Here is a 13,068-nt window from a genome sequence, read left to right as displayed (position 1 = left end):
ATAACCAGTTGTGCTCATGGTCTACATGTGGAGTGTGAGGGAAAGAGAGCCAGGGCTGAATAATTCTGGCATTAAGGGATTCTTTGTCGAAGACTTTATCAGGGTTGACCAGATAGATAGCTTGGATTCTGAGCATTGTGGAGCCTGTTTTATGATGAAATTATCCAGTTGGCTGAAATAATTGGTAGAACCTTCAGTAGATTCCTCTTGCAGAAGTCACGCCATGAAAGATGGCATCTCAACATTTGTACCTCTTATCATTCCTCATGGTCAGTCCCCAGTTTTTTGTTTTTAATATTTAAATTTTTTTAATGTTTATTTATTTTGACAGAGAGAGAGAGAGAGCTTGAGAGGGGAAGGGCCAGATAGAGAGAGGGAGACACAGAATCTGAAGCAGGCTCCAGGCTCCACTCCAAGCTGTCAGCACAGAGCCTGATGCGGGGCTCAAACTCACGAACCACGAGATCATGACCTGAGCTGAAGTCAGACGCTTAACAGACTGAGCCACCCAGGTACCCCTGTTTTTAATATTAAAAAAAAAATGGTATGTTTGTTTAAATAGATTTGAATTTAAGATATGAGGTCACTCACCCACATGTTTCTTTAGTAGTGTGATTCCAATTGTTCTGTTCTTTTTTCAACAGTCTTATATACATATTGCTAATAATATTATTATTTATTTAATAATGGTAAAACTTATGATGTATTGCACACTATTAGGCGGTATTTTGGGTAATTCAACCATGTCGACTTGTTCAATTGTCCAAACAGCCTTGTGAAGTACTGTTATTGTCACTCTTGTTTGAAACTGACACACGGAAAGGCCATGACTTGCTCTGGGTTACCCGGCTGGCAAGTGGAAATGCCAGGATTTGAATACAAGACAGTTCACCCCAGAGACCACGTTCTTCACCAGCCCAATATGCTGCCTCTTGAAATACTTGTGTTGTTTTCAAACTACCATTTTAAAAGAGTTTTGTAGTATAGTACAAGTTGGAAACACCATGCCCACTTAACTTTTTCAGATGAAGAAAATGAAGCTCAGAAACATTGATGTTGCTTTTCCAAGGGGTAGAATGAGGGTCACAAAAGACTTCAACCCACGTGAAAATAAGCAATGGCCATTTTGAAGATAACTGACTGGTCATTTGGAATATCTCAGTGGGGGTCAAGAGCTGATGAATATGTGTGTACCCTTACATATTGAAAGGTGGAGGTCAGAATATGCCAGTCTTGTGGTTGCTGGGAAGTCTGCACTGGTAATGGTATCATGGTCTGCTCATGTCATTTGGGTGACATGGGGGAGCTGTGAGCCATTTTCCATGCATAAGTATTTTATCCATCCTGCCTTTTTGTTTTCATAGGTGAACCACAATGTCAAAATAGTATCCATGGAGAACAGCACCAAGGTGAATGAGTTTAGACTCTTGGGACTGACTGACAACCCAGAACTGCAAATCTTTCTCTTCATAACATTTACTCTCATTTATCTCACCACTCTCATTGGAAATCTTGGGATGATCATGTTGATTCTGTTGGACTCCCGTCTCCACACTCCCATGTATATTTTTCTCAGTAACCTCTCTCTGGTAGACTGTGTTTATTCCTCAGCTGTTACTCCCAAGGTGATGGCTGGGTTTCTAACAGGGGATAAAATCATCTCCTATGGTGGATGTGCTGCTCAGATGTTCTTCTTTGTGGGTTTTGCTAGTGTAGACTGTTTCCTGCTAGCTGTCATGGCTTATGATCGGCATGCAGCAGTATGTAAGCCCTTACATTACACCACCACTGTGACCACCAGCTTATGTGCTCAAATGGCAGTAGGCTGCTATGTCTGGGGTTTTATTGAATCTGCCATCCACACTGGATTCACCTTCAGCCTCTCCTTCTGCCATTCCAATGTGGTCCATCACTTTTTCTGTGATATCCCTCCAATCCTGGCACTTTCTTGCTCTGATATCTACATAAATGAGATTGTGCTCTTTATCTTAGCAGCTTTCAATGTCTGTTTTGCCCTGATAGTAATCTTGACCTCTTATCTGTTAATATTCATTGCCATCCTGAGGATGTGCTCAGCCGAGGGACGGAAGAAAGCCTTCTCCACCTGTGCCTCACACCTCACTGCAGTCACCCTCTTCTATGGAGCTGTCACGTTCATGTACTTACAACCCAGTTCTAGTCATTCTATGAACAATGACCAAATGGCATCTGTGTTCTATACAATAATAGTCCCCATGTTGAACCCTATTGTCTACAGTCTAAGGAATAAAGAGGTAAATAATGCTTTCAGGAAAGTCACTAAGAAAATGAAGATTCTGTTCAACCCATAGACTAATTAGAAAGATTATGAAAATTGAATAGTTAATCAGTTATCTATTGTTGTGTAGCAAAATATTATAATGCCTAGTGGCTTAAAACAACAGTTTATTATTATGTCTCATAATGCTGTAGTTGGTGAGGCAGTTCTTTGCTGTTTTCACACAGGCTCATTCGTGAAGTTACAGGTCTTCTGGATGGTCAGCTGAGCTGAAATGTTCAAAGATGACCTTACTCAAACGTTTCTAACTGTTGATTCTGGTTACTTTCTTCTCCTCACGCTCTTTCAGGATGTGAAAGCAGGATGGACCAGCTTTCTTACATAATATTTTCAGTGTAAAAATAAAGCTGAATGACTTCTTAAAGTTCAGACTCCTAATTCACTCATTTTCTCTACCACATTATCCTAATCAATGATGTCAAGGTTGGCCCCAATGCAAGCATGAAGAAAGACTCCACCTCTTGAAGAAAACAGCTGCAAAGAATTTGTGCCCAGAGTTAATCTACCACAACTAGAAATTAGGTTAAACTGTTACATCAAAATTTAGTGGCTTAAATACAATAGGAATTTATTCTCAAATAGTAATTTATTTGAAAGCTAATGTAGCAGGTTGAAAATGAATCATCTGGACATGTTGCGTCTGGCTCATCTGGGGCCAAGTTCAGTCCACATAACCCTACTGTCTTCTAGAGTGTTCAAAGTCTGCCCTCATCACAACTATTTTATCTGCAGGAAAGGGGGAAGGTATAAGTTGAAGGAAAAATAATTTATTTTCAAGAAAGTGATATAGTAGGTGCCTGCATTATTTCTGAGTACATTCCATTTGCAAGGATTCAGTCATGAAGCCACAAAAACGACCAGCGAAGCCAACTTCAAAATTTAATCTCTAGCTGAAACTTAATGTGCTTAGCTGAAATCCCAATACTCTGGAAGAAGAAAAAATGTTTTTTGAGGAAAACCAACATTCCACCATGCACCTGTACCTGAATCTGAATGGCTAGTTTTATCTTCTTTAAGAGTCCCTTTCTTTTTTAAAAAATAATTTTTTTAACGTTTTATTTATTTTTGAGACAGAGAGAGACAGAGCATGAATGGGGGAGGGTCAGAGAGAGAGGGAGACACAGAATCTGAAACAGGCTCCAGGCTCTAAGCTGTTAGCACAGAGCCTGACGCGGGGCTCGCACTCGCAGACTATGAGATCATGACCTGAGACAAAGTCAGATGCTCAACCGACTGAGCCACCCAGGCGCTCCCTTAAGAGTCCCTTTCTTGACCATACCATCTAAAATAGTTTTTTATCTATTATCTGCTCTCGTCCTCTCCATAGATTTAAATAAATCTCTGTTAAAAACTGAGAACAAACTGAGGGTTGATGGGGGGTGGGAGGGAGGGGAGGGTGGGTGATGGGTATTGAGGAGGGCACCTTTTGGGATGAGCACTAGGTGTTGTATGGAAACCAATTTGACAGTGAATTTCATATATTAAAAAAATAAAAATAAAAATAAATCTCTGAAATTATATTCTATTTGTTTAATTGCCTGTTTTGTTTCCTCCAAATCATACATTGTATCATATTCTTCCAAATTGGCCAGATTGTTTGTATTATGTTTGAAATAATGAGATGGCATGATATGATGATGTGTTGGATGTGGAGGGTGAGAAAAATGGTAGCCTAGCTGCCTAAGCAACTAGAAAGATAGGATGACTACTATGTAAGGTATGGAAAGCGTGATAGCAGGAGGTTTGGATGAGAAGAGAGCATGAATTTCACTTCGGGCATAGAAAGCTTGAGATGCCTCTCAGATGTCACCAGAAAGGCTTAGCACTGGAACGGAGATATAAATTTGAGTTTTTATCATGTGGATGGCATTTAGGCAGTAAGAATGAGAACATAGGTAAGAGAATGTAGGTTGAGAGAAACAAAGTGTTTCAAGGACCGACACCTGGAACTTTCTCAATGAAAGGCCAAAGAGATGAGGAGCCAACAAAGGTGAGTGGTGTCCTGGAAACCAAGTGATGAGAAATGCATCAGTAGGGAACAGACGTGTCAAATCTGCTGGTAGATTAAACAATGTCAAGACTTAGAACTGGCAATACGTCATAGTGATATGAAGTTGGTGGATGACTTTGAGTGGTTTTGGTTGGATGGTGGGGTGACAAATCTCATAATGGTGTACTCTACAATCTAGTCCATGATTTTTCTTTGCTTTACATAGCTTCTAAGTATTGTCCCAACCTGTATGATGGAGTAAATGCATATTGTCTTTTCCCAGAACAGCTAGACAGATAGGCCTTTGACCTCACAAATTTGAGAAGACAGAAGATGGACAGAGCTTAACAAGATGGCGGGAAGCCAAGGTTTTAGGAGAGAGTTGACTGGGAGATGTTTGACAGTAGATGATGCTTTATGAACCAGAGGGTCAGTTATATCAAATCCTTACTTTGCAGCAGTTCATCATTCTGGGCTTCACTTCCCCTCCATGTTGTCTGAGTACAAGGTTACTGTGTATTTGGTTCTCTGGAAGAATGAAGGAGAATGAGTGGTGTATGTCACCTTGGGGAAAAGCAGTGTAGACACAGGAGGAGAGGAGGCATAGAAGGAGGTGTAGTGCTTGAAGTGTTGTAAACAAGTGAGACAAAGGTAAGGACTTGGAACAAGAACTGAGAGACACAAAGAAAACTTATGCGCACATAATCCCTACTCAAATATGCCTCAAAAATGTCTAGGAAGGTCCTCAGCCCCCTGCAGCTAGTTGTTATTTCATTTTCCAGTTAAAGGAAAGAAGGCTGGAGGATTTAGGGTCATTTGAGCTTCTTTTTTTTTTTTTTTTTTTTTTAAACGTTTTTTTATTTATTTTTGGGACAGAGAGAGACAAAGCATGAACCGGGGAGGGGCAGAGAGAAAGGGAGACACAGAATCGGAAACAGGCTCCAGGCTCCGAGCCATCAGCCCAGAGCCTGACGCGGGGCTCGAACTCATGGACCGCGAGATCGTGACCTGGCTGAAGTCGGACGCTTAACCGACTGCGCCACCCAGGCGCCCTGGGTCATTTGAGCTTCGATGGAGAGTGAAGTGGGCTCTTTTGGAGAAAGAGCTGATGACTGGATGCGGACTGGACTAGCACAAGAGGATCCTGGAGTGCCTTGTAGCTCCCAAAACTAAGAAGGAGCTCAGAAAATAGAAGGATTGAGCATCTCACAAGGAACCAAGAGTAAAACTGGAAGTGCCCTCAATGACCAAAGATGGAGCGATCTGAACAATAAAATAAATAATACAGTACAAATTGTACACCAAAGCACAAAGCAGATATATGTAAAGTCCATGCTGATGTATACAAACAACCAAATCTTTCTTATAAAAATAATCCCGAATAATATGGTCAGCCTTCCCCTAAGAGGTGGAGTGTAGTCCCTTATACCATAAGTGTGGCCTGAACTTAGTGACTTGTTTCTAAAATATACAGAATGCAGGAGGAGAAAGGTAGCATTATACTGAAAAACCTGGCCAACATATCTTGTCTCAGTGACTAAGGTTAAGAACCTCAGTGACAAGTCATGTTGGTAATATGTGTCCCTTGATAGGATGTGATAAGAACTGCACTTCTTACTTTCTCAAACGCTGAACCTCTGTGTAACCATGACCCAAAAGTCAGACAAACATAAATTGAAAGATCTTCTACAAAATCCCTGAGCAGTACTCAAACCTATTAAGGTTGTGAAAATCCAGGAAAGACTGAGACACTGTCACAGATCAGAGGAGACTAAGGGGACAGGACAATATATGCAATGTTATAGCCTGGATCAGACCCTGTAAGAGCAAAGTGACACTAGTTGAAAAGCAGTAATCTAAATAAATCCTTGAATTTTAGATAAGATAATATATCAATGTTGGTTTCTTAGTTTTGACAAATGTATTAAGATAAAATAAGATGTTACCAATGGGAGAAACTGGGTGAGAGGTATATGGGACTTGTCTATAATATCTCAGCAAATATTTTGAAAATCTAAAATCGTTTTTGAAGTTGAAGATATTTACACGCCACTTGCCAATCCCTCCAACCTCAAGGGATTTGGGCAGCTCCCCAGGCCTTTGTGGGAAGTCTAGGTTTGGCTCTTTTATATGCTAATTGCTCCTTTAAAAGAAGCTTTTTAATGGTGGGAATGCAAACTGGTGTAGCCACTCTGGAAAACAGTGTGGAGGTTTCTCAAAAAATTAAAAATAGAGCTATCCTATGACCCAGCAATAGCACTACCAGGAATTTATCCAAATGATACAGGAGTGCTGCTTCATAGGGGCACATGTACCCCAATGTTTATAGCAGCACTCTCAACAATAGCCAAGTTATGGAAAGAGCCCTAATGTCCATCAGCTGATGAATGGATAAAGAAGATGTAGTTTATATATGCAATGGAATATTACTTGGCAATGAGAAAGAATGAAATCTTGCCATTTGCAACAACGTGGATGGAACTATAGGGTATTATGCTAAGTGAAATAAGTCGGTCAGAGAAAGACAGATATCATATGATTTCACTCTTATGTGGAATTTGAGAAACTTAACAGAAGACCATGGGGGAAGGGAAGGGGAAGAAATAGTTTCAAGCAGAGAAGGAGGCAAACCATAAGAGAGTCTTAAATACAGAGAACAAACTGTGGGTTGATGGGGGAGGGGAGAGGGGAAAATGGGTGATGGGCATTGAGGAGGCCACTCGTTGGGATGAGCACTGGGTATTGTATGTAAGTGATGAATCATGAGAATCTACTCCCGAAGCCAAGAGCACACTATATACACTGTATATTAGCTAACTTGACAATACATTATATATTTAAAAAAAAAATGAAAGCTGCTTTTTTTTTTCTGTGCCCAGGCATCCGGGCTGGTGTGGGCTCAGGTCCCGCTGAGGGGCAGTCCTGCTATGGCATCAGGACCCCGCTCTTGTCTGTGGTCTGAACTCGTGCTCACCAGCCTGTCTGACCAAGAGTTCCAGCAGCTCCCTTGCTATTTGGCAGGGCACTACAGCTAGAACGTCCATATTCTAGTTGCCCTTTTAAAGCACAGCTGTTTTTTTTTTTTTAAGCTCCAGGGTTAATAAATATTCTCCTGGTCCCTCAGTGCCATCGCTCCAAACCCCACAGCAGTTCAAAGAATTGGGGTTGGGGGTTCTCTTCTTTACCATGTGATCCAATAATCCCACTACTAAGGATTTACCCCCAATAAATGGAAACACTAATTAGAAAAGATCTATGCACCCCTATGTTAAATGCGGCATTATTTACAATAACCAAGAAATGATAGCAACCCAAGCGTCTAGGATAGAGAAATGGATAAAGAAGGTGTTGTATGTCTATACAATGGAGTATTACTCCCCCATAAAAAAAGAATGAGATCTTACCACCTTTTTTAATTTTATTTTTTTTAAGTTTACATCCAAATTAGCGTACAGTGCAGCAATGATTTCAGGAGTAGATTCCTTAATGCCCCTTACCCATTTAGCCCATCCCCCTTCACACCCCCTCCAGTAACCCTCTGTTCTCCATGTTTATGAGTCTTTTATGTTTTGTCCCCTCCCTGTTTTTATATTATTTTTGCTTCCCTTCCCTTCTTCTTCAAAGGCTCATCTGTTTTGTCTCTTAAAGTATTCATATGAGTGAAGTCATCTGATATATTCTTTCTCTGACTGACTAATTTCGCTTAGCATAATACCCTCCAGTTCCATCCACGTAGTTGCAAATGGCAAGATTTCATTTTTTTTTTTGATTGCCGAGTAATACTCCATCGTATATATATACCACATCTTCTTTATCTATTCATCCACCGATAGACATTTGGGCTCTTTCCATACTTTGGCTATTGTTGATAGTGCTGCTATAAACATGGGGGTGCATGTGCCCCTTCGAAACAGCATACCTGTATCCTGTGGATAAATACCTAGTAGTGCAATTGCTGGGTCATAGGGTAGTTCTATTTTTAGTTTTTTGAGGAACCCCCATACTGTTTTCCAGAGTGGCTACACCAGCTTGCATTCCCAGTGATCTTACCACTTGTGACAACATGGATGGACCCAGAGGGTAGTATGTTAAGTGAAATAAATGAAATAAAGAAAGACAAATGTTATAAGATTTCACTTATATGTGGAATATGAAAAGCAAAACAAATCAATAAACAAAAAACAGAATCAAGCTGGGGCGCCTGGGTGGCTCAGTTGGTTAAGCGTCTGACTTTGGCTCAGGTCATGATCTCACGGTCTGTGAGTTCGAGCCCTGCGTCAGGCTCTGTGATGACAGCTCAGAGCCTGGAGCCTGTTTCAGATTCTGTGTCTCCCTCTCTCTCTGCCCCTCTCCTGTTCACTCTCTGTCTCTCTCTGTCTCAAAAATAAATAAACGTTAAAAAAAAAAAGCAGAATCAAGCTTAAAAAGTACAAAGAACAATCCGATGGTCGCCACAGGAAAGGAGGACAGGAGGGATGGGCAAACGGGTGGAGGGGAGTGGGAGATGCAGGCTCCCACTTACGGGATGAATAAGTCATGGGAATAAAAGGTACAGCATGGGACATACAGTCAATAGTATCATAAGAGCATTGCATGGTGACAGAATGTAGGTACACTTGTGAGCACAGCATAACATATGTAGTGGTTGAATCACTGTGTTGTACACCTGAAACGAATGTAACAATGTGTATCAACTATGCTCAAATAACATAGAGCAAAAGAAAAAAAAATACATTTCAAGTAACAATTGAGAAATGGCTCCAGAAGAGAAATCACCATTTTCATAGACTGTAGGGCCAGATATTTGTGAGACACTGCTCTGTCCCACTAACACCAGCATGATCCTCGTAGAACACTCAGAAATGGTTTTGCAAGTCTTGAGAAGTTAAATACTTCTAATTATATAATGATAGGGTAGGCTTACAAGGATAAAAATTCCTTTGGGTACCTTTATAATAAAATCGAGCTCAACAGAAAGCCAAATAAAATACATAATTATTAGCATATTGAGGTAGTTTACATTTATTGTTGTAAAACATCTTTCTTACATTTTCAGTTGATGTTTCGAATCACTGGAGTTAGATGAATAATCATTATTTATTAAAGAATTTTTCAAATTGAATCAGGAAATTTCTTAAAAGGGTGCCTGGGTGGCTCAGTTGGTTAAGCGTCTGACTTTGGCTCAGGTCATGATCCCATGGTTCATGGGTTCGAGCCCCACGTCGGGCTCTGTGCTGACAGTTTGGAGCCTGGAGCCTGTTTCAGATTCTGTGTCTCCCTCTCTCTCTGCCCCTCCCCTGCTCATATGCTCTCTCTCTCTCAAAAATAAAGATTAAAAAAAAAAAGGACACTTCTGTAGTCTCATCTTTTGTCTTTTTATGATGTACTAACTAGGTTTATTTCATGTGTTATTTTCCATTTGATGAGAAATTCCTAACAGAAAAGAATTAAGATGGTTTGATGTGATCCACCTGATAGTGTAATTTTTAAAAATTAATTTTTCCCAAAGTGTGAAATGCAGATACTGAGTGAAAGAATATAGGGGAAAAAAAAGCCACATCTCATGAAATGCTCTAAAATTGCCTTCTAAAGAATTATCTAATGGGCAATAAACTATAATTATCAATGGTTCAAGTATATTTACTGTCAAATTCAAACAATTGTTTATTTTTTATTGCTTATTAATTTAGCAAATGTTTTTTTGAGAAAGAACGAGCCAGGCCATAATTTATGTATTGGGGATGAAGTTGTTAGTAAAGAAGACAAAGCTGCTCTTTTTGTGCAACGTACCTTCTAGTAGATAGGTAAATGAATAAACAAATACACAAACAAATAAATAAATAGAAATCGTTGAGTACTGATGAGAACCATGAAGAATAAAGTGAGTCGGAAACCATGTCCATGAGGGGTGGGGTGACAATGATATGGTAACATTTAAGCAAAGACCTGAGGGAAGTGAGGAAGCTTTTGGACCATTGGCAACAGCTAGTACAAAGGCCCTGAGGTAGGAACGAGCTTGGTTTGTCCAGAGACAGCAGGGAACTCAGTGTGAGGGAAGGGGAGGGAGCAAGTAGGAGAGCAGCAGGACATGACACAGCTCATCTGAAACTAAAGTATCCTGGCGCGAGGGACACTAGTCATTTCATAGTATTTCCAGAGAGAAAAATAGCTCACATCATCATTACTCAGTGCGTTTATCTTACGCAGTTGAAAAGCTGGTAGTCCTATGCAGAAATATTGAGAAATTGCTTTATTGTCAATTGGTCCCCTTTTCTTATATCTGGTCTTCTCACTTTAAAAGTTACCAAGTGATAGGGGCCCGTGGGTGGCTCAGTCGTTAAGTGTCCGACTTCGGCTCAGGTCATGATCTCACAGTCTGTGAGTTCAAGCCCCGTGTCGGGCTCTGTGCTGACAGCTCAGAGCCTGGAGCCTGCTTCAGATTCTGTGGCTCCCTCTCTCTCTCTGCCCCTCCCCTGCTCATGCTCTGTCTCTCTCTGTCTCAAAAATAAATAAAAACATAAAAAAAATTTTTTTAAGTTACCACACAATCACACTTTTTTGTACCAAACGACTTATTCAAGACATAAATATTAGCACCTTTAGGATATCATATCGCTCTGAAAAAAATATGCCAAGAAAAACCAAATATCTTTATTCAAAAGATTTTATTTTTCTTTCCTTTAATGTTTTTCTTCATTTTGGACCTTTAGAATGTTTTTTAAACTAGAGAAATAAAAACATGTTAGACAACAATTTATATTCTGATCCACAATTATTTTACCTTTTAAGTTAAAAACTAGCCATGCTCTAGGTACCTCCTTCAACAGATTTCCTGCTCTTATGTATATGTACACACAGGGGACCCTTACATGCACTTCACGGGTTTGAGCCACGTTTTACGGACACACTTGCATTGGCGTATGGTGGAAAAAATGCGAACCTATGAAAAAATCACATATAATTAATAGGGTTCACGGCATGCATGATCATTAAATATTTAATGTCCTCAGGGCTATTCTCATCCAGATATTATACAACTGAAGCAACTGGACGTACTATCGTCTTTTTTAGTGACAGTTTTGAAGAGGAAAGTATCACAGCAGTAATTTACAGTGTGGGCTGCAAACTGTGAGTTAATGCTGGGAGAAGATCTGACAGGAGTGGATGACCATGGTATAGAGTGCAGATGTGATTTTGTCTGCGTCGATAGAATGATTGGACGGTGGGCTGGGAGTACATGAAAGGTGACCATCCCACAGAAGATGGAGATGTTAGGGGCGCCTGGGTGGCTCAGTTGGTTAAGCGACCAGCTCTTGATTTTGACTCAGGTCATGATCTTGTGGTTTGTGGGATCGTGCCCTGTATCAGGCTCTGCGCTGACAGCTTGGAGCCTGTTTGAGATTCTCTCTCTCCCTCTCTCTCTGCCCCTCCCCCACTCTTGCGCGCATACTCTCACTCTCTCTCATTCTCTCTCAAAATAAATAAACTTTAAAAAAAGAAGACCGAGACTGTAGTGAGGTGAGAAGCACAGGTGGATACAGCCTTCAAGTGTCCCTCCGTTGAGGGGATCTTCAGGATAGCGATAAATATGAACAGGTAAGAAATCAAGAAAACCAGGAGAGCAAAAAGGAGGTTGAAGCTTACTACAAAGATAAGAGTCAACTCACTGACGTGTCTATCAGAGCAAGAGAGAGTCATGGCTACAGGAATAGCACAGAAAAAGTGATGGATCAGAGGGCGCACTTACAGACAGAAAATAGAACATGCCTCCAACGTCAAAAGAAGTATTCATAAAACTACAGATGTGGTAGTTATGGCCAGAAAAGCACACACACCTGTTACCAAGGTGGTGATGTAATGGAGGGTTCGTACACTGCTGTATAGGGGTCATAGGCCATTGAGGCCAAGAGGTCATTTTACACAGTAGGAAAGACTGCAAAAAAGAACATCTGGGCAGCACACGCATCACAGAGGACCTTGTCTTCTATAGGAGCCTAGCCATGACCTTGGGAGTGACTGTGGAAGGATAACAAAAGTCCACCAGAGGCAGGTTACTGAGGAAAAAGTACATGGGAATGTGGAGACAAGAGTCCAACAGGATCAATATGATCATCCCCAGATCCCAGTCAGAGTGATGAGGTAAACGAGGGTTAACAGAAAGAGAGGAACCTGCAGTACTGGGTTATTGGTTAGTCCCAGGTGGATGAAATGAGTCACCTCTGTATTATTTTTCATGGATGTGATTTGAGAATCATGAGCTGCTCTGCGGCAACAAGAGATTGACGAACAGAACGATCAACAAAGATAAGTTGCACAGAAATTGAAATGCATAAACATCATTTTATTAGAACTGCAACTTATTTTTGAATATTGTCCATTTCTTAGCATGGGAATGACAATGCAATTAGTGATAACTTATCCGTACAAGAATAAACTTTTGTACAGGAAGGTTTATCACAGATCATCTTCCCAACTTCTTATTTTTGTATATGAGTACATTGAGTCACAGGAAGTGGTAAAGAGCTGTCCAAGGTCACATGCCAGAAATGGACTGAACTCCCAAATCAGACCTTTTGGGTCCACTAATAACTTCCACTTCAATAGTGTTTATGTGTATTCAATCCTCATTGATTGGTTGTTTTGTCCATATATATCACAGGTATTTTGGCAACAAAGAGATTGAGTATTCAAGTTTACATGGTTATTGACAGAGTCATGTTTAGACACATGCAGAATGGCTCCTCAGCTAAATGTCATCAAT

General features: G+C 40.5%; 1 protein-coding gene and 1 pseudogene across 1 annotated transcript; one reads left to right on the top strand and one right to left on the bottom strand.

The window, feature by feature from the left end:
• The first annotated feature begins 1,388 nt into the window (after positions 1–1,388).
• Positions 1,389–2,330, top strand: LOC131488883 (olfactory receptor 5B12-like). Its single transcript, XM_058690731.1, has one exon. The coding sequence runs from the start codon at positions 1,392–1,394 to the stop codon at positions 2,328–2,330; it is 939 nt and encodes a 312-aa protein (XP_058546714.1). The 5' UTR covers positions 1,389–1,391.
• A 9,465-nt stretch (positions 2,331–11,795) lies between these two features.
• On the bottom strand, positions 11,796–12,420 carry LOC131486687 (olfactory receptor 5B2-like; annotated as a pseudogene).
• Between the last annotated feature and the right edge of the window lie 648 nt (positions 12,421–13,068).

The sequence above is a fragment of the Neofelis nebulosa genome, chromosome 10, assembly GCF_028018385.1.
Source record: "Neofelis nebulosa isolate mNeoNeb1 chromosome 10, mNeoNeb1.pri, whole genome shotgun sequence".
Classification (NCBI taxonomy): domain Eukaryota; kingdom Metazoa; phylum Chordata; class Mammalia; order Carnivora; family Felidae; genus Neofelis; species Neofelis nebulosa.
This window is presented reverse-complemented; position numbering and strand designations above follow the sequence as displayed.

What these genes read in the sequence shown, in the direction of transcription:
- LOC131488883 (XM_058690731.1), top strand. Translation starts at nt 1,392, where the DNA reads ATGGAGAACAGCACCAAGGTGAATGAGTTTAGACTCTTGGGACTGACT.